This window comes from Sinohyriopsis cumingii, chromosome 11, assembly GCF_028554795.1.
Source record: "Sinohyriopsis cumingii isolate HCF-2022 chromosome 11, ASM2855479v2, whole genome shotgun sequence".
Lineage (NCBI taxonomy): Eukaryota > Metazoa > Mollusca > Bivalvia > Unionida > Unionidae > Sinohyriopsis > Sinohyriopsis cumingii.
This window is the reverse complement of record NC_142971.1, coordinates 94,540,005-94,563,464: the sequence shown is the minus strand read 5'-3', so window position 1 is coordinate 94,563,464 and position 23,460 is coordinate 94,540,005. Positions and strand designations below refer to the sequence as shown.

Genomic DNA, 23,460 nt, shown 5'->3' with positions numbered 1-23,460 from the left:
GCATTATATGATATCAAGCTATTTACAGCATTATATACAATCTTAATTCTAATGACGGCACAACATTAACTTAATTAACTTACTTCTATGGATGACACAACACAAACGGGGGGCCTTCTCTACGTTCAAAAGACTTCACACCTTCCCCCGCCCCACAAAATCAACCCCGGGAGAGTGCAAAAGGCATCTACCACGTGGTGACATGGAGGGAAGGTGTACTTGTTTGTTGAAATTCGAGCATGCCCCCCCCCCCATCTATTAACATAAAAATTGCGATTTTCGCACACCATCGACAAATTTTGTCAGCCACGGGATTAGAACGACAGACCTCGAGTATTAGATTCCAGTACGTTAGCACGGCACCACGAACCCATTTTTGCAGATATATGTTTCGGAAATTATTATGAAGTTACCTATGCTGGATTCCTACAAATGATCATTATACTGAGTAAATCATAAGTGCTGTAAACTGCAGTGTGGATTTATTTTCATTTCCAAACACACCTTATAAAATAATCGCACATATATTTCTGCCGAGTTATGTCTGTATAAAGCTATTTACCTAGAGATCTAAAAATAACATTGATGTAAACTGTGCGTGACTGATTTACTGTTTTTCTGCCTTGACTTTGACGATGACGAAGTTTAAAGGTGTAAATATCCTTCTACTAATCTGAACTATTACAAATTACGCTATTCAATTGACAGCTAATTACCACATAGGTAGTTATTACTGTATAATAGATGACAAAAACAAAATAAAATAAAGCTGAGGTCATTACGCAGTAACAAGCTGGGTAACTATTTAATTACTCTACCAGAGATATCTTTGCTTGACAGAGTTATCTCCCTTCATCCGGAGCGTTTATATCTATACTGAAATGTTATTTTTTGTTTTTATTTCTTCTAAGACGCCGATTTGTATATTTTGTCCGCGATATGTTGTACCGTAGGCATGCAAATATCAAACTATTTGCCAGCTGCATTCGTTGATTGAAATATTATTGAAACAATGACAGAATAATCATTGTGCGAGCTGCAACAGTAATGTTGTGTCAGTATTCAAATAATAATCCAAGCCAGTTTACCGTAGATAGAATTAATAGTAGTCTTGGTGACACACGCGAAAATGTGATGCTGACCTGTCTTGAATGTAATTGACGTCGAGGCGTTAGTTCACAAATGTGAATGCAGTGGTGATTGTGTGTCGTCAGGAATTACTTGTAATTGTTCACGTACAAATCTACGCTGAGGAGCAGTTGAATCTAATCTGTAGATTGCAGGTCTACCCGTGGATCTTACCACGCTGAAAATTGTATGTGTCGTCACACTCCAAATAGGATCAGTTGCTCTTTTATTACCCCCTTCAAGTTCACCAGGTTCATATAAATATCTTACAGTCACATTACCTAGTACTGGTTGTTTTGAGAAGGAGTCATGTCGTTATATTGGCATATGTTGTTTTTTTTGTGATAGCATTAATGGGTTTGATAGAAACTTTATGAGTAATTTCATTATTTAACGCATCTATTATACTTGGTAGTCTTGCAACAATTTCATGAGATCTAATATCTTTCTGAATTATTCCTTCGCATACTGATATCCAAACAATCTCTCGGCAAGTGTTCGATTAAATCGTTCAACAATTGCCTGATGAATTGCAGTATGTCCTCTTCTGATTTTGACGTTATGTTTTTTCATCAGAGATGATACTGTACCAAGAAATTCCTTGCCATGATCACCCAGTAGCAACTGTGGCCATCGTAGACCACCTTGTGTCCGGATCCTTGTTGATAAATTCGTTTAAACATAGATGCAACTTCAGTTGCTGCTTTAGTTGATAGTGGTCTTGCTTCTTTATATCTACTTGCAACATCAACGATAGTCAACGCGTATTTGTATGTGCGTGATTGACGTCTATCAGTTTTAACAGTATAGTGTGGTAAAAACAAAATATATGCTGGATGAACTTCATTGGGAGTGCTGACATCAAAATGTGCGTACTGAATGTGTTTAGGTGATGGTACATAAATCGGCCATATTGCCCGTCGTGCTAACCATTTTGCAAGAACAGAACGTGTGACATTTGCTCTATCAGCAAGTTTTCTAATCGCTGCTCTACCCTTCCAATATCCTCTTGGGCTATAATAAATCGATTCTATTATAATAATGATAATTGGTTGATTAATTACCGGCCCCTAGCACTAGTTTGCCTTTCGTCGGAGATTTTACTAGGAAGCTGGCAATTTTTTTCTCTGAGAGATTTAATTTTTTTTATGGAATTTAACGAGTGAATCAACTTCACATCTGCAATATGTCGTTGTTGTAAATCTTTATTTTTATACGGCACATCATGAACGTGACATGCTTGATCCATAGCATTTATTGGATACTCTCCAGATTTTAGTTGATCTAGCTCGTCAAGTCGGATATCAAGTCGGGTTCCAGTACCACAGTAATTATATCCAGGAAGAAGTTTTTCTCCTGAATACTTAACCAATGGAGTTCCTGGTAATTTTCCTAGTGAAGCAGCAATATTATAACCAGACACGTTGTGTCCTGACTGTGTCAGGGAGATAAATTTGTATTTGTTTGTACCACATTTCACACAGTTACCTGTAAGGGCACGCTTTTTATTTTTTGTTATTATTGTTGTTAATCCACTTGTGGTGGTGGATGCTCTGCATCTAACACAATATAAATCCATATTATTTATTATATTTTTACAACATGGATATCATTGATTTTTCAGCGACACGAAATCAAGAGCCAGTCAAACATAATCCAGCGCTACCAAATTCTATCAGAGCAATTATCATAGGTCCATCTTGGTCTGGAAAGAGGCAACTATTACTTAATCTGATAATGAGATGGCTCAAGTGGGATAAATTATACTTAATGACACCATCCGTAGATGATAAACGATGCAACTATGTGCTCAAAGATTTTAATGAAAACGCAAAATTGTTGGACCTGGACGGCAATGATATTATTGATTTTATCACCGATATTGATGAAGCCCCATCTGTAGATGACCTCGATGGATTTATTAATAATCTCGTAGTATACGACCATGTGATGCTGGAAAAACAATCAAATCCAGCTCGAGTATTTTCTCGAGGCAGACACAAAAACACAGACGCGATTTATATTACTCAGCGATATACACAAATACCCAAAGTGATCAGAGATAACTGTAATATTTTAGTTGTGTTTAATGGAGTCGATACACGTAATATTTGGTTAAGAAACAGCAGCAGGGAGAGTGACGTCCAACAATGAGTGTTCGGTTGTGTAAACAAACACACATGCAAATTTGAAAACACGAATAACAAAGATAAAGTAGCAAAATGAGCTAACCCAATTAGAGAAAATCTCGGTCTGTTAGAGGCTTCTGTTTGTTTGACGTTATTGAGCTTGTATTTCATTTTTTTCGTGTGAAATTTTATTTTCAAAGAAGACTTGCTCCAAAAGTTTGTCCACCCTCCCTGCTGCTACTGCGCAAAAAAGAAGCCAAAACAAACGATTCCAAGCATCGTCTAGTTTGGGGAACCAGCAAAATTACCCAAACGTGCCTGGCAGATGCAATTTCAAAAGACACAAAAATCGCTGGGTTCCAAGATCCTGATAAATAAAATCCAAAAACGACAGAAACTGTGTCACAAATTCATGTGTGTGTGTGTGTGTGTGTGTGTGTGTTTAAAGCACTTTTAAGACAGAGCAAGACCTTAGCATTATTCTTATTATTATCAAGCGGATATATATAGATATACTTCCTCTTTTAGACTCGACACCGGTTATTGATAAATGCATTAGACAAGCACCGTAATTTAGGCTCCTAGAGTAGAAAATGTAAGTCTTTTTAAAGAACTGTAATATTTTAAGAATCCGATTACATATTTTAACTTTCTTCCCAGTAAAAAAATAATTATAGATCGACTCCGCATAGAAAAGTAATAGTCACATGAGTAGGAATTAGATTAATTACAGGTCTGAGAAAAACCACTCCCATTTTCGATTCAGGCCTCTCTGTAGTGTATAGTCCTACATGTAAGACATAGCACATTTTGATTTTGTTTAGACCTGACGCCCACAACATAAATATCAGCGTCAGGTCTTACAGGTAGGACTAGGTAGTGTATAGACTCTGACGTATGCCAAAATTCGTCACACTATATACAACTACTACAGTACGTCAATGGCATTTGACTTCTGCTCACTATCGTAAATTGTTAAGCTAAATATAAAACAATGTCTATTATTAACCCAAGGGTTTGCGAAATATCTGATCTGATGCACAAACAAAACAGTAGTAACCATACACATCAGCGACCACAGATGTCTACCGAGTAGTATAAATAACCAGTTTCGTGTTTAATCTTCCTTGACACACAACTTCCCATATACATATAGCGCTGTGTTTTCATATTGCAAACTTAATTGGAGCGACGAACAGACAAGGTAAAACGTTTGTTGACATGGTTTTCTCAATTCTATGACATATTGAACATTTTGGATCGTTTCATTTTATGTGCAATTAATTTGTTAATAATATTTAGCTCATTGCTTTCAAACAACAAAACAGCTGAACACAACAATAACAAAAAATCCTTCACTCTGGATAGTGTGTTTGTTTAGTTTTGTCTATTACTATTTATTTAGGTTCTGAATTACTATCTTGTTCAAAGCTCATGGATGGCAGACAAATTGTTTTCTGCCACCTATTATTTTCTTGCTTTACTAGCTGCACTGGAAAACTTTACAGTGATCACTTCAGCGGTAGATGGTGTGCACACATGCTCTGGCTGTTTGTTATGGAGTTTAGTAGCAGCAGAAGGGTTTCTTATTGAACTTGCGATTGCAACATTTCATACTAATTTTCTTTTTGTGTATGCCTATGATAATCCACCATAATTGCTCACGCACTTATCTGTTGTCTGACTGCCAGTGCATGACCCTTGATGCAGGTTTTATCTTTACACTGACATAGTCATGTGATCAGCCAGCGATGATGGAGTTTACTGACTGTGTGATATATATATAATCAGTCATTATAACAACCAGCTCAACAATGGCATATATAATATTGCTTTTTTGGGTGAATCAGATTCTTAATGGTCATGCTGAAAGATGAGTATACCACCTTAAAATAATCCCCGTAAAAATTACCCAGCTCTTGGCTGGCCCCATGTTGGTCTGGTTATAAAAATCAGATTAGTCTCACCAATATTAATTTCAATTCAGACATTAGAATTTCCCAAAAGAAGGAGCATAGTAAATAAAGGACAGGCGTCAACACTGAATGGGTGGAAATTACTCGCATGGATTTTAAGTTTTCTGTATTGCTAAATTTTGGTTCACAGCCATATGGCTACAAATGTGTGAGTAGGTGGGTGGGAGGTGTGGTTATTGGGGTGCTAATGTTTGAATTTCACTTTTGTGACAAACCAAGTAAGAAAAGGATCAATTTCATCTTTCATGATATAATTTACTTAAATTGAAAGAATAATTAGTTTTGACATTAAATTATGTTATCAGTTAAACATGAAAAATAATGTTATATTTCTTTTATATAACATATTTCTCTTATTTGATGATATTGTGCTTTTGTAAAAACATTTTATGATGTTATTGCTCACTTAACCAGATGCTGTCAAAATTTCTGGAGATATCACAGGTGTGGACAGACTTTAGCATTAAGAATGTGTGTATGTGTTTAGTAAGCCTTAAAAAAATGTAGTTATTTATTCATAGGAAAGAACTTACATGGATCAGAGTCACAATTATAGTTTTAATTTGTTCATGCATATTATGCTGAAAAATAATCACACTATGAGCTGCGAAAAACTTTTGAGAAAACCGTCATCGTCTGATATCCAGGATTGTATGTCAACATATTATTGCCATACAAGAAGGAATAATTTTTGAATTTTTTCATATTTTTTTATAAATTCCAAGAGATTTTTGAAATAACAAAGGTACATAATTTATTACTCACGACAATATGCCACTGTACAATGTTTTATGTAGATTTAGCTTTATCTAAGATAATGAAAATACCTCAGTCATCTAGTTGTCTGCCCTAAGTAACCTTGTACACAGGTCTACCTTGTAAAGGAATTTGCTGATTCACTATAGTGTATATTAACTTAACATTGAGTTGATAAGGAATGGTTGCTTCTTAATATTCTTTTTGATGTTTTTGACGGCTCAGAAGCCTTGTATTTATTCCATATAGCACACTATTCATTCCTGCTTAAGTCTTTCTTGATTCGGTTTACTTAGGGATGAAGTTTACTGAGATCCATGAGCATCCTCCATCTACCTTGCACGTTTTGTTTTATGTGGCACAATGGATAAGACATGATTCATTTGTGTTGATAACTATTGACCTTAATTATTTTATTCCAGAAGTTAAGTTGCTGGAATACCAACAGAGATATCAAGACACCCATATTGTTGTTGTTGTTGTTGGGTTTAATGCCATTTTTCAGCACACGATAGGCTATACATGGCGGCCAGTATTAATGGTGGAGGAAGAACCCGGAAAGAATCACCAGCCCACAACGAGAAGCTACTGGCAAGCTTTCTCACATACCCACATCAGCCGAATCCCAGACCACCCATATTGTTATCTACAGGCTAATATCCACGGTTTCAGTTATGCACAAAGGGACTGAGACAAAACATTTGAAAAATAATAAATGGAGAAATAAAGAAATATTATTTTATATTTTTGCACAGTAATTATAAAAATGTTTTCTTTAAAATTGTTTTGTTGGGTATGCATAAGTATTGCTTTGATTAAAATCAGTTTTTCAGCAGTGTAGCACATTTCAAAAGACTCAGTATGTATATAGAATACAGATAAATTTCAGGACATTAATATTTGATTGGAAAATGTGATAGCAATGGCATTCAGTTTTAGGTATTGAAAACAATATTTTTGTGTTGACAATAGCAGTGACCACATTTAAGGATATATAGAATCAATAAATGTGTATTATTGATAGCAAATTACATTTAAACTAACAGGTTTTCATTAATGCACATCCTTGTGTAATATACACCTGGTTTCTTGTCCAGTACATCCAGAGCTCTTCTTATGGATTGTATAGAGACTTCCCTTTTATTCATTTAAGTGCCCAAAAAATAAAAACCCCATCCTGTCCTCAGAATTCCAGAATGCAGATTATTGCTACTACCAGAATCAGTTAAAGTGTAATTTTGCCTAATTATTGATTTACATTACCTAATAAAGAAAGCAGCGCTGACTTGTCTTTTTCTGCTTACTGATTGTGAAGATGTGTATACCTTGTGTAGGCACTAGTATGGGAATGACTGAGTTTGCGATGGTAGTCATTGAGTGAGGATTATCTTAGCAAATTGTGTGTTAAAATTATTGTTCCAGCCATCTATCTACTGCATAACTATAGATAAACAGAGTACATGTATTGAGAATTGTACACTTGGGTACTAAAAACTCATTAGGTTTTTAAAATTTTATTCATTTAAACTTTATCAACATTTTGCTCCAGCTGTAAGCAGAGTGCATGTTTTATGATAGGGTGTTTAATGAGTATAAACTATGCTAGAGGGGATGTTTTGTTCATGTTTCGGTGTTTGATCATCATGAGAACAATCATTAAGACATATTACTGTGAGTCATTTAATCGAATACACCATGAACACTGACCTGCCAACCCTTATGATTTGGCCGTAAGTCTTATGGAAATGACCATTAAAATACGGACTTGCAGAATAAAAGTACAAGTGAAGGAACTGCAATTGTCTGTGGTAAAATCTGTATACTGGCAAGTCTCTGTTTGATTTGGATCTGGGTTTCTTATTAAATGTAGTGGAATTGGTCAGGGAAACTGACTAACTTTATGCAAGTACCTTAGGCACTTTAAACTGCATAAATTTTGTGATGCAAAACATCTGCATGATCAAGATTTGTTTATTGTTTTTAAAGTGGTATCCAACAAGCGACATGTCAGAACAAAATGGACATTGAAACTCATAAAAGGTTTTAATAGTACAGAAAAATAAAAGGGAATGTTCAGAGTCTTAGGGAAAAGTCAGGAAGGGCAACAATTACATTTAAAGAACATAATGTATTGTTTTGAGTATGTCACATGGCAGGAAAGGTGATTGCCATTGCCACAGTGCATATGAATATTTTTTTAAGAATTACATAAGCTGAGAGATATCAGACTTTGTAGAGAACTTGAAGTAAGAAGGAAGCCTATTGATTTTGGGATCAACAGGTTAAAGGTCACAGTCACACTGACTGAACAGAAAAATGTCTTTTGCCTAAAAATTTCAGTTCTCATTTTTGTGCTGTCATTAAAATTTGTGGATGACTTGCATGTTGAATTTAGGTTCATATGGTCAAAGGTCAAGCTCCTGTGACCGACGAAAATGTGTTTATTATCCATAACTTTAGTTGTAGGCAACATACCTTGACCAGTGTTTGTGGATTCCTTGCACTTATTAGGGAATGCTAGAGGTCATCTGATTTTTTTATTTAGAAGGTCTAGGTCATCATGGCAGAATGTAAAATAAATTTTCTTGAATAACATTTGTGGTAGAGTAAGTTCCTTGTCCAGAATTTGTGGATGGTTTGTACTTACGGTAATTAAGAAACTGATTTATTCTGGGCTGTAAAAGGCTAAGGTCATTATAATGGCAAGTTTAAAAAGAAAATAATGCATTTTTCAATAACTTGAGTTCATACCTTGGCCAAAGGCTAAGATTAATGAGACCTGTTGGTCAACCATACTCTATTAGTGCCTGCATGGAGGATTATTAATTACAGGTCAGATGTTTATTATGCCATTCATGGTACTCTAGTTCAGTCTATGACAAAGGTGTTTTGTATGACTCAGGACTGAACAAGGTCCTTTAGGTTAACATCACCATGTCAAATTCATTGCACAGTTCCACTTGTCTAAAAAATTGATTGCATCATTGTTGAAGACAGATACTGCCACACAGGAGAACAGAAAGTGTGCTTGTTAATTATTTAATTTTCAGGCATTCAAAAACTGAATTTATAATGATAATGGTATTGTCATCCTCATAATAACAATTACAGATTTTATTGATCTGATTGCTTATAATTCCTAGGTCCAGAGAGAAGCTTTCAGATGTTACTAATTAATTGGTGCTGGTCAGTATTGGGAGAAGTTTCATAGATACAGTATATATATGTATTAATAGGGAAGGGGGAGGGGGCTGAGTAAGATGATTTCATTTCTTATTTCAGAAAAAGCTTAGAGATATACAAAAATAATTGTTAAAAATTAAGTAGGTCATGATGGTAACAGAACCCAAAACAGCTTGGCAGGCACAGTTTGAGTATGCTAAGCTACCATTGTCACAGTTGATTGTGTCTTTGAGAAGCATATATAAAAAAGTTGTCTATCCATATCTTTTCAGGTGTGTTATCATCATCAGCCATTGTTTGAATCAGTAGCTTGTACAGCAGCAACATGGCTAACATACCTGGTGGACAATTTCAACCAGGCACTGCAGCAGTACCATGCAGTAAAGTAGAAGTCAGTGTATCTTGCAGGTAAAACTGTCTGTTGTAGACATGTCTATCTAAGACTAACTAAATGTACTGGTGATTTCAGATGACTGAGAACATCGCCATATTAGTCAGTCAGAGTCATGTTAACCAATGCAAATGACCATAACTAAAGTCACATGGACCAGACTGTTGGATAAATGGATAGGATTTTTCCTTACCTGTAATACAAAGTTTCCATCAGATTGTCATAGAAACAAACCAGAAAACAAGATGATTTTGTTGATAATGTACAATATCTTAGCATTTGTAAAGTTATAGTGTACATCTTGGAAATGGATAAAGCTGTCAGCAGGTACCCCTGCCAAATGTTAAATATTCTATTCAGATAAATGAAGTACACTTTGAGATTGGGCTGTACTTTCTAGGTATCCAGTTTTTGCACCAAATTACAGTACTATAGATTTGACTGTTTCATGAGAGGGAAAAGTATTTACTACTACATGTGTACAGCCATTGTGGGTATGTGAGGTTTGCCAGTAGCTTCTTGTGGGTCGGTGGTTCTTTCGGGGGTTTCCCTGGGTTCTGCCTCCATCATTTATACCGGCTGCCATGTATAGCCTCTCTTGTACTGAAAACTGGCATTAAACCCTACTTCAACAACAGTAACTACTCCATGCAGTGTATCCCCCAGGGGTGTAAAATTGAGGGTACAAAAAAACTCTAGGCGTCAAAACTGGGGGTCAAATAAAAAATGGGGGGGTCAAAAATGTACTGACAAATTTTCATACGACTTGTACATTTTCAGCTTGAAATAGGATATTGCAACTTGCACAACATACTCTCTCTCTCTTTCTCTAAACATACAAATACACCAACATACACAGTTAACAAACAAATGCATTGTCCATTCAAAGAATAATTTTATTAGTTCATTTTTTTTTAAAAGTCTTACTTTTAACAGTCTCCACAACAATATTTTAGCCCAATACATTACATATAAGCCAATACAAAAAGCCAAATAAATCTTTCTAACCAAATGGGAGTTAATTTACTGCCTTTCATCAAATGTGTACTATCATAGGTTTCATTGTACTTTGTCCTCGAACACATTTATCCAAATATCAGGAAGGATACTGATTCATCTTCTTTCTAATAAATTACACTTTAACTTTAAGATCTTTCCTTTATGGCAGTAAAAGTTAAAAACCAACAAAATCTGCAATGACCCGCTGACTTTGTAATCCAAATAACGCATTTGTCTCTGCAAGTTTACTGATTTCTTTGTTGTGAAATAATGTCTCAGGTTATAATGTGTTCTCCAGATATCTTATGGTGAATGAGGGCCTATTTTTTAAAATTTTAAAATCCTGTCATGAAAGGATTATTCACTTTTGCAGTCTTTGCAATCACGTGATCAGAAGTCACACCGGTAATCATAATGAATATTCCAGTCAAGGGAATAATTTTCTCCATTCTTCATTAAAGATAGATCCACAGTTACTCTTTTGTGTTCTGCTTCTTTCACTTTCTTTGCTAATGCTTTTTAGTGCATGACGTTTTAATCTGGCGATCACTCTCTAGTGCAATGAGCCTTGATGTTAAATATCTAGAACGGCTTGCTGAGCTCGATGGAAATCGTGAGAAGCTCACGAGATTAGGGGAAGCTACTCTGTCATAACATTGCCTATGCTAGTCTGGTTCATTGTTTTATATGTTCCCTGCATTGCCTATACGAATGGAGGAGCACAAGGCAGAGGAAAAACAAAGCGGGCAACCAGTCAGTGCCTGTACACAAAGTATATACGCTGCCATCCATCGTCCAATGCATTGGGTATTAAATAAATCATGATCATATTATGAAAATCCTTTGCGTAAAAAAAGCACACGGTAACAAAATGTGTGCATCAATTTTCTCCAGTGTGTGTCCCTGATGCACAAATGTGCATAAAGGGAAACACTGCCATGTGTAAACAAATTATTTTGAGGATATCTATTTCTTTGTAATAGACATAAAGATTTATATATTTCATGAGTGAAGTGTGCATACTGTATTATATTGTCATAAAGCAGACAAATCCAAAAGCCTTTATAAAAGGTGTAACATAGGTAATTAACCTTAGTTTTAATGATTTTGAGTTTAGCTATTATAGTTTGTGTATTTATTTTGTTATTTCCATTCAGACACACAGTCTGATTTGGTAACAGATGCTTAACCTAAATTTGACAATCACACGAGTTTGGTTTTCAGTCCACACTAATGCATTCTTGATTTCTCCAAAACAGATGTATATTTTGAAAGTTCAGGTTACCAGATAACCAAGTTTAGATATTATATTCCATCAGTAGTTTTGTCTGTAAGCTTGTGTCAGTTGTCATTGAGGTAATTATGTATTTTAACAATTAATTGAGTTTTGAGTAGAAACAGACTGTAAGTTCATTGACTGACAGTTTGTATGATTCATAAAGAAAATTAATTTAAATAGCTGATATCTGAAATCTGCTTCCTTCGATTTTGGAGCTTTTTAGACATTTTTCCCCACTGGCATGCCCTTATTGCTTCAAAATATTTATAAAAGTGCAGTGCATGTATGTTATATTTAAAGTCTGTTATACCATGTAGAAACAGAAAAGTACATGTACGTTATATATATATATATATATATATATATATATATATATATATATATATATATATATATATATATATATATATATATATATATACACATATGTGTGTGTGTGTGTGTGAGAGATATATACACACACATACACCGGTGTGTTGTATTTACAATCTGTTTATATCATGTAGAAACAAAGAACTAGAAAAAATATATGCAGAATTTTTTATTAAATAGCAGACATATTTCCTAATTGGGTAAAGGGTGTAGATGCACTGTGATATCACCATACTAGTCATTACATTTTCTTTCACCTCAGTGGTGTTATTATTTTTCATCACACTAATCAATATCAGAATCCTGCAGTATGAAATAATTCTGTATGGTAATGTGAGAGTGATTGATGGCTATGGAGTTTTCTATACAAGATCTTTTGCAGTATGGAGAAAGAAAGGCAACATCTGAGCTGTGAAGAGTATTGCTTGTACTTGCAAGAACTTGTACAACCGCCATGTATAGAATTTAATTTGACTAATACATGTAATAATAAAACAAAAGCTGTTTATCTTTTGATCACTTATTAGTCATGTCAAACTGGAAATAAAGATCCTGATCTGTCATAGCATAATGCACCTGGAGATCAGGGTCTATCTTGTTCTAATGATTACTCCTAAAAAAACTGCACAGACCCAGATTTGCTGGTGTTTTATGCGATGGCAAATCTGTGTCTGTGCAGTTTGCAGTTTGAGTCGACTTATAAGCGAGTACATATGGTATGTATAGGACACTTTCTTCTGCTACATAAAATACACCTTTTTTTCAACCTGTAATAATTTTGGCTCTGTATCAATAGTTCATTGTGAAAAGTGTCAAAAAAGAGACAAGAATGCTGTGTATCTCAGTTATGGTAAGCTTTAAATAAATACAGTAAGCTGACATTTGTAAATATAAAATCACAGCATAATATGAAAATGAATGAAATGAATTTCAGGTTTTTCTTTTTAAAAAAGTTTAGCCTAAAACAACTTTAATTAATTTCACAATGATAATTTTAGGATTTTTGGTTTGATATGTATGGAAAGATATTTGTGTGCAAATTGTTTTGGCCATGGCCTACCAACATGCCAAGACCACACTAATATTATTTAATACTAATTCAATAATTTTTTTATTGTATTATTGAAATCAAGTAAAGACATGCACAAATAATACTAATTTGGACACCTTTATTGAAATATAAAGAAAAACAATGTTAAAACAAAATTGAATTTATTTAAAATACCTCATTACCTGTACATTCACAATGAATCCCTTAAACTAGTAGTGACATAATTAGAGCTATTATTTTACACAAATTGCAAAGTTTTCAAGGTGGCAGATATATTAGTACTGTACTCTTACTTCTTATGCCTGAAGTATCTATAGTTTTGTAAGTAACCAAGGAAACAAATGCATTTTCTTTTGTGCAGGGTATCTGGAGTTTGATTTCTGATTGTTCAAAATAACTATCTTTTCAAGATGCTGCTCTGCAAATATGTTTTATTTTATTTAATTTAAGCAAAATTGAAAGAAAGATTGTCAGTCTTCTAAAGTTTAAAATTTCATGTGTTTGATTTCCTGCCATCTCTTTATGCCATGATTTCTCATCTCATTTCCTTATGCATTTTGACACAGGCATCTAAGAGACAAAGATGCATTTTCAAAGTCGGATCCAATGTGTGTTCTGTTTATGAGAGACACAAAGTCAAATTCATACTGTGAGGTAAGTATACAGATTGTGAATTTTTTGTTGTTGTTGCAATAAATGAAATTGTTATCAATATATATAAATTTGTGAATATGCATTTGGTAGTGACAGAATATGTATAGTGTTTAATCTCATTGAGCCTTCTTCTTTGGTCTTTGAATTTATAGAACACTTGTATGTGTCTCTGTACTTTCAAATATGGTGTCTACATTTACTGAAAGCTTATATTGGTTTCATTGTATTTTTTATCAAAAGGTCTGTTTTATTCTACACAAACAACACGCAATTAAAAGTGACACAATGTTTTTTTTATTTCTTTGTGAAGAATGCAAAATTTTCCATCATGAAAAAGCAATTGAATGGTAATTACATAAACTTCATGAGATTTTTTAGACTTGTCAGCATGTCACTTTTAGATACAAGCCATCAAAATATCTACACTGTTGCATCGGTTATCTTACTTCAATCCTGCACCCAGTCCCATCCTATGATATGCATCCAAAAATCATCTTAATTTTTAGCTCCTAATGCTCTTGAAGCATCCAGCTGCATTTAGTTGTTGTTGTTTGTTGTTTGGGGTATAGCGCCATTTCTGAGTGCATGATAGGACATGGCAGCCAATATAATTGCTGGCAGAATAACCTGGCAAAATCTCGGTAAGAGTCACTGTCTTACAGAAAACTGCTGGCAAGCTTTCTCACATATCCACATTGGTTGAGTCCAAGACTCAAACTCATGTGAACAGAGCTGAGATGGCAGTGATTGGTAAAGGCGAGTACTTTTGACCTCTCTGCCACCTGGAGCCCCCAACTACATTTGGTCACAGGTTTCTTAATTGGTAAGGTTGAAGTTCATGTTATAAGCAACTTTCTGTGTTACCATAAGATATGACCTTCACAGATACACACATTCATGTATGTTTCCAAAATTAAACCTTCATTGTCATTTACACATCTGCATGAAAGATCACACTAGATCTAATCACCCTGTTTTAATTGGTTTTGACAGTTTAGGTTACTATGAGAAGCAACGGACATTGGTGAATACATGTACATATGGATGGAGAAGATCAAAAATTGGATAGAAATATGAAATTGACATTTGTGACTTTGATGATGGATCACAACTAATTATTTTTTAGTTGTATTTTTTAATAGTAATCTCAGTATTGTGGATGAGTCTTTTATTGCACGGAAAGGAACTTTAGTTGAGTTGCGTTGTGGTTGTAGTATAATATAATAATGAAGAGGCCACCTTGTTCAATGATGCTGTCTCTTTGACCTTTTTTCTTCTTTGTTTTGCATCTTTCACAGTAGTTTATTGCACATTAAATTACGTACATTTAATTACATTTAATTACATTGAATTACATTCATTTGATTACATACATTTAATTACATAGATATAATTACATACATTTAATTGCGTACATATAATTATATACATTTAATTACATACATTTAATTGCATACATATAATTACATACATTTAATTGCATACATTTAATTGCATACATATAATTACATACATATAATTACATACATTGAATTACATACATTTAATTGCGTACATATAATTACATACATATAATTACATACATTGAATTACATACATTGTATTACATAGATATAATTACATACATATAATTACATACATTTAATTACATACATTTAATTGCATACATATAATTACATACATTGAATTACATTGAATTACATTTAATTACATACATTTAATTACATGCATTTAATTATATGCATTTAATTACATGCATTTAATTATATACATTTAATTACATGCATTTAATTACAAACATTTAATTACATACATTTAATTACATACATTTAATGACATGCATTTAATTACATTAAATTGTGTATATTAAATTACAAACATTTAATTACATACATTTAATTACATTATGCACTGTACAGTTCTTCCAGATAGCCCTTTAATAAATGACATGTTTGTTGACAGGTTGGAAGAACAGAGAAAATACAGGACTCCTTAAATCCAGATTTTGTCCACAAATTTATATTGGACTACTATTTTGAAGAATCTCAGAAGCTTAAATTTGAAATGTAAGTTTCCTGAACCAAATCTTTTGTATTTTTCATGTCAGAAATTGTTGTCATCCTTACTTTGAGAAGTGGGCAGTATATAGAATTCAGTGCTTGCATGTATGCATCAATCTTTTGGGTCTATGCTGTAATGTTTTTTTTCAGTATACCTGTTGAGATCAGGCTTGCAGTGGGTGAGTATTTGACTAAGTTCTAACTAAAATAGTAACCACTTTTCCCACAATGTAATGAAGCGGTGGTTATTCATATACTGCAAATAGTTGTACCTATGGAATGCACTTGAAGATATTTCTAGAACTTTTGTATTTGCAAAGAAAAACATACATAATTTTTGGAAATCTTTATCAGTGTTATTCAGCTTATCTACAGATATTGTGATGAGACAAGCTACATGGTAGAAACATAAATGATTGTTTAAGTACTGCAATGAAGTTTTCTTTTCTTGTTTGGTCATAGATGAGAAGGTTGTATGGAATGGTCGTTGGTCTGTTAGCACAAGTTTGTTATCTCTACTCCACCTAAACTATTTGGACATTTGCATGAGACTTCGTTGAGACACACACACATGCGCACAACACACACTGCATGGTTGTATAAACATAGGTTTTAACTAAATGACTTCTTTTGATGTCTAGTTGATCCTAAATGAAAATGGCACTGATCTGGCATCCAGTATGGCCATCATTGCAGCCATCTTTAAAATTGTATTATTGATACTCCTGAATGAAAAATAATATTGACATGAGGTTTTCACTGGAAGACTTCTTAAGATGTCTGGTTGGTTCGTATGAAACGGTTGCTGATCAGATGTCTAATATGGCTGCCACAGTTTCTGTCTTTAAAATCTTTTATCTTGATAGTCCTCCTGAATGGATAGTCACATCAACATAGGATTTTCTTATGATGTCTATTTGGTCTTTAATGAAAGTAGTGCTGCTCATGTACCAAATATGGCTGCTACACCTTCCGTCTTCAAAATCATGTTATCACTAATCCTCCTAAATGGATGGTCATATTAGCATGGTGTTTTACAGAAAGACTTTCTTATGTCTCATTGGTCCTTATTTAAAATGGCGCTACTTGGTTATCCAATATGGCCACCACAGCCATCTTGAAAATCTTATCATTATTTTACCTGCAGTCAAAGGCACTAAGTTTGTATACATGTTATTAATTGTTGCTAGCAGTTTATTAAATACTTTTTATGATGATAATTGGAGAATCAGTGTTACCCATGACTGAATATAAAAACTTAATTTGGAATTTGGATGTTTCAAGAAATTATATTTTGAGATTCTTTTGGGGTCACAAAATGAAGGTTTTTTGAATGTAACAATAGCCATCTATGGTGATCAGTTGCCTTTGGTGATTTTGGCAATCATGATTTTTAACTTAGATTTAGGTTGGAATTGTTTCATGCACATGATATGGATTGCAGTTACCTACTTTTGGGCTCCAGTCAGAGACATTTATTTTGGACATTGACAAATGTTGTTGGCAGTTTATTTGAACATTTTATGATGAATGTATTAGAGACAGTGTTACCAGTAATTTTCCAGTTGAAGTAATTATGCAAAGGGAAGCATGCAACTTTCATATTTTTTGGTGTGTGACCATTTTCTGTTTATTGTTTCCTAGATTACTATGACACACAAGTATGTATTGCACATATTGTGATCACTTTGAGACGTATAAGTTGTGGTACATGAATGCTTTCCTGAAATCATTTACATTATTCTAGCCTGGAACAGTCGATTTCAAAATACACTTTAATGACCTGGTAAAGTAATTCATCAAAAAGAATATTTTGAACTGAATCAGAAACAAGCAAGATACTTTAAGTGCTTGAATAGAACATGGTCAGCAAACATGAATTGGTTTGAAATTTTTTCACAGGTTAGTATAGAAAGCTCTAGCATTTCTTTAATACACTGAAAAGGATGAGAGTATCAGACTATTTATGGATAGGATCCCAGTCTATCACATCGTTACCTCTCAGGTTAATGCAGTTATCCATTTTCAAGTTTATTAAGTTTAGAAAACATACTACAGAAGGCTTTCAAGATGATTGTGTCACTATTCTAAAGGATCATGCAGTCACACACATTTTATATTTCCATTCAAGATCACATTACAGTGTCACATGTGCCATAGAATGTGGGTCATATTGACTGACAGCATGCTGTGCAATTAACAATTTTAAAAATTTGTTTAATAGTTAAACTTCACTGTTTCTGAAACTTTGGTTCAGCGATAGTAACATAGTAACTGCTGAGGAAGTCAGAACTATAATCATTACCATTATGAGCTATAATCATTACCTGCATTAACTTCAGTTGTTGCCAGCATGAACTACAGTCATAACCAGTATGAACTACAGTCATTGCCAGTATGAACTACAGTCACTACCAGCATGAACTGCAATCATTACCAGCATGAAAATGTAATCAGTCTTAGTAGTTGATGTAAAATAGTCATTGCTTTTGAAGTCAGAACTACAATAATTACCAGCATGAACTACAATGATTGCCATTGCCGTCATAACTACAATCATTACCAGCATGAACTACAATCATTACCAGCATGAACTACAATGATTGCCATTGCCATCATAACTACAATCATTACCAGCATGAACTACAATCATTACCAGCATGAACTACAATGATTGCCATTGCCATCATAACTACAATCATTACCAGCATGAACTACAATTATTACCAGCATAAACTACAATGATTGCCAGCATGAACTACAAATAATTACCAGTATGAACTACAATCATTACCAGCATGAACTGCAATCATTACCAACATGAACTATGATATTACCAGCATGAAAATGTAATCAGTCTAATTAATTGATGTAAAATAGTCATTGCTTTTGAAGTCAGAACTACAATAATTACCAGCATGAACTGCAATGATTGCCATCATGAACTACAATCATTACCAACATGAACTATGATATTACCAGCATGAAAATGTAATCAGTCTAATTAGTTGATGTAAAATAGTCATTGCTTTTGAAATCAGAACTACAATAATTACCAGCATGAACTACAATGATTGCCATCATGAACTACAATCATTACCAACATGAACTATGATCATTACCAGCATGAAAATGTAATCAGTCTAATTAGTTATGTAAATTTAGTGTGTATTAAATGCAGCCCAAAAAGTTTTTTTAAATAGGAAAACTTGCTTTAGTTTTAAAGAAACCTTTTTACTCTAATGTTCAATACATTTTTTTCAGCTATGATGTTGACTCACCTACAGTGAGATTAACCAGTCATGTAAGTACCTTATGCAAGTATTGAAATGCTTTCTGATTAAGAATTTCAGATATTTTACAAACCAGTCTAGCCAGTAAAATGGGCTTCCATGTAATGTTTAAAGACCTGTCTTGATATTTTACAAACCAGTCTTGCCAGTAACATGGGCTTCCAAGTAGTATCTAAGGTCCTGCCTTGATATTTTACAAACCAGTCTAGCCAGTAAAATGGGCTTTCAGGTAGTAGCTAAGGTCCTGCCTTGATCTTTTACAAACCAGTCTAGCCAGTAACATGGGCTTCCAAGTAGTATCTAAGGTCCTGCCTTGATCTTTTACAAACCAGTCTAGCCAGTAAAATGGGCTTTCAGGTAGTATCTAAGGTCCTGCCTTGATCTTTTACAAACCAGTCTAGCCAGTAAAATGGGCTTTCAGGTAGTATCTAAGGTCCTGCCTTGATCTTTTACAAACCAGTCCAGCCAGTAAAATGGGCTTCCAAGTAGTATCTAAGGTCCTGCCTTGATCTTTTACAAACCAGTCTAGCCAGTAAAATGGGCTTCCAAGTAGTATCTAAGGTCCTGCCTTGGTATTTTACAAACCAGTCTAGCCAGTAAAATGGGCTTTCAGGTAGTATCTAAGGTCCTGCCTTGATCTTTTACAAACCAGTCTAGCCAGTAAAATGGGCTTTCAGGTAGTATCTAAGGTCCTGCCTTGATCTTTTACAAACCAGTCTAGCCAGTAAAATGGGCTTTCAGGTAGTATCTAAGGTCCTGCCTTGATCTTTTACAAACCAGTCTAGCCAGTAAAATGGGCTTTCAGGTAGTATCTAAGGTCCTGCCTTGATCTTTTACAAACCAGTCCAGCCAGTAAAATGGGCTTCCATGTAATGTTTAAACTCATGCCTTGATATTTTACAAACCGGTTTAACCAATAAAATTGTCTTCCAAGTAGTATCTAAAATCGTGCCTTGATATTTTACAAACCGGTCTAGCCAGTAACATGGGCTTCCAAGTAGTATCTAAGGTCCTGCCTTGATATTTTACAAACCAGTCTAGCCAGTAAAATGGGCTTCCAGGTAGTATCTAAGGTCCTGCCTTGGTATTTTACAAACCAGTCTAGCCAGTAACATGGGCTTCCAAGTAGTATCTAAGGTCCTGCCTTGATAAAAAAAAAAGTCTTGCCTTGATATTTTGCAAACTGCCTTGTTACATTTGGGATCTCTGTTGTATTCATTATTTGTATCTTTTCATTTATATTGTTATCCATATGTCAATACTTTGCAACAGAATAAATCATGAGCCTTTTGTCATACATTTTGTATTGTTTATCACATTGTCTACAATGAGAATGATCTTATATTCTTTTAGTTCTGTTATTTCTTCTTTTTAGTAGACAAAAGTTTTCTTTTTTAATAATTTTTTTTATATATTTGTGTCTACCTTTGCTTGTAACCAGCAAATTCAATGTTCTCACAATATTTAATAAGGAACAAAGCCTTGTAGACACTGTCAATTATGAGGGTTCTTTACTTTGTCTCTATTTCCACTGTAGTTATAACACTTGAGTGGATAAGTTTAGAGTTGACATTTGAATTTACTGTAATCATTATAATTCCAGATATTTTGGTGCAGTTAGCTATACAAATTCTGTGAAGGCTATAAATGCACTTTTAACTTCTTTTTAAATTTCTTTTATCCCTTTCTGGTATAAACCAAGATTTGTTACTCTCGGGCCATCATCAGATGTATATGTTTATATATTCCTTGTTAGTGTACAGTTAATTTTTATTACGTTTTGAATTAGATATCTGAATGTAGTCATCATTTAGGCAGCTACAATGGTATTCCAAGTATCTCTGCAGTGGGGGATCAAAGGGATTTTCTCCCCATGAATGCAGATAGTAGCACAAACAGAAAACATAGTCAAACAAATATATTGTCATGTATTTTGGTTTGCCTCTGTTATTGTTTCAGATATGTTTTCCTTACCAGGAAAGATTTTTTGTCACAATAGCAGCTATGAATAAATATATTGTATAAACTTAAGAAACAAATAATAAGTTTGGTTTCTAAGTGTGAATCAGGCATGTATCTAAATGTATGAATGGTTTATTGATTACAAGTGTGAATCAGGCATGTATCTAAATGTATGAATGGTTTATTGATTACAAGTGTGAATCAGGCATGTATCTAAATGTATGAATGGTTTTTTGATTACAAGTGTGAATCAGGCATGTATCTAAATGTATGAATGGTTTATTGATTACAAGTGTGAATCAGGCATGTATCTAAATGTATGAATGGTTTATTGATTACAAGTGTGAATCAGGCATGTATCTAAATATATGAATGGTTTATTGATTACAAGTGTGAATCAGGCATGTATCTAAATGTATGAATGGTTTATTGATTACAAGTGTGAATCAGGCATGTATCTAAATGTATGAATGGTTTATTGATTACAAGTGTGAATCAGGCATGTATCTAAATGTATGAATGGTTTATTGATTACAAGTGTGAATCAGGCATGTATCTAAATATATGAATGGTTTATTGATTACAAGTGTGAATCAGGCATATATCTAAATGTATGAATGGTTTATTGATTACAAGTGTGAATCAGGCATGTATCTAAATGTATGAATGCTTTATTGATTACAAGTGTGAATCAGGCATGTATCTAAATGTATGAATGCTTTATTGATTACAAGTGTGAATCAGGCATGTATCTAAATGTATGAATGCTTTATTGATTACAAGTGTGAATCAGGCATGTATCTAAATGTATGAATGGTTTATTGATTACAAGTGTGAATCAGGCATGTATCTAAATATATGAATGGTTTATTGATTACAAGTGTGAATCAGGCATGTATCTAAATGTATGAATGGTTTATTGATTACAGGTGTGAATCAGGCATGTATCTAAATATATGAATGGTTTATTGATTACAAGTGTGAATCAGGCATGTATCTAAATATATGAATGGTTTATTGATTACAAGTGTGAATCAGGCATGTATCTAAATGTATGAATGGTTTATTGATTACAAGTGTGAATCAGGCATGTATCTAAATGTATGAATGGTTTATTGATTACAAGTGTGAATCAGGCATGTATCTAAATATATGAATGCTTTATTGATTACAAGTGTGAATCAGGCATGTATCTAAATATATGAATGCTTTATTGATTACAAGTGTGAATCAGGCATGTATCTAAATGTATGAATGGTTTATTGATTACAAGTGTGAATCAGGCACGTATCTAAATGTATGAATGGTTTATTGATTACAAGTGTGAATCAGGCACGTATCTAAATGTATGAATGGTTTATTGATTACAAGTGTGAATCAGGCACGTATCTAAATGTATGGATGGTTTATTGATTACAAGTGTGAATCAGGCACGTATCTAAATGTATGGATGGTTTATTGATTACAAGTGTGAATCAGGCATGTATCTAAATGTATGGATGGTGCATGTATCTAAATGTATGAATGGTTTATTGATTACAAGTGTGAATCAGGCATGTATCTAAATGTATGAATGGTTTATTGATTACAAGTGTGAATCAGGCATGTATCTAAATGTATGAATGGTTTATTGATTACAAGTGTGAATCAGGCATGTATCTAAATATATGAATGGTTTATTGATTACAAGTGTGAATCAGGCATGTATCTAAATGTATGAATGGTTTATTGATTACAAGTGTGAATCAGGCATGTATCTAAATATATGAATGGTTTATTGATTACAAGTGTGAATCAGGCATGTATCTAAATATATGAATGGTTTATTGATTACAAGTGTGAATCAGGCATGTATCTAAATGTATGAATGGTTTATTGATTACAAGTGTGAATCAGGCATGTATCTAAATATATGAATGGTTTATTGATTACAAGTGTGAATCAGGCATGTATCTAAATATATGAATGCTTTATTGATTACAAGTGTGAATCAGGCATGTATCTAAATATATGAATGGTTTATTGATTACAAGTGTGAATCAGGCATGTATCTAAATATATGAATGGTTTATTGATTACAAGTGTGAATCAGGCATGTATCTAAATGTATGAATGGTTTATTAATTACAAGTGTGAATCAGGCATGTATCTAAATGTATGAATGGTTTATTGATTACAAGTGTGAATCAGGCATGTATCTAAATGTATGAATGGTTTATTGATTACA

General features: G+C 33.7%; 1 protein-coding gene across 4 annotated transcripts in view; it reads left to right on the top strand.

Annotated features, from left to right (window-relative positions):
- Positions 1-3,786: 3,786 nt before the first annotated feature.
- LOC149789033 (copine-8-like) overlaps positions 3,787-23,460 on the top strand; it is a 47,229-nt gene continuing 27,555 nt past the window's right edge. For 2 of the 4 annotated variants that reach the window (XM_089975207.1, XM_089975204.1), the window contains exons 1-5: positions 3,787-3,852; positions 9,445-9,580; positions 13,831-13,918; positions 15,881-15,984; positions 19,243-19,282. In XM_089975207.1, the coding sequence (XP_089831333.1) occupies positions 9,498-9,580; positions 13,831-13,918; positions 15,881-15,984; positions 19,243-19,282 (315 nt within the window). In that variant the 5' untranslated portion in view covers positions 3,787-3,852; positions 9,445-9,497. Of the gene's footprint in view, positions 3,853-4,050; positions 4,124-4,309; positions 4,462-9,444; positions 9,581-13,830; positions 13,919-15,880; positions 15,985-19,242; positions 19,283-23,460 lie in introns of those variants that run through there. The other 2 variants (XM_089975206.1, XM_089975205.1) reach the window with 2 other exon arrangements.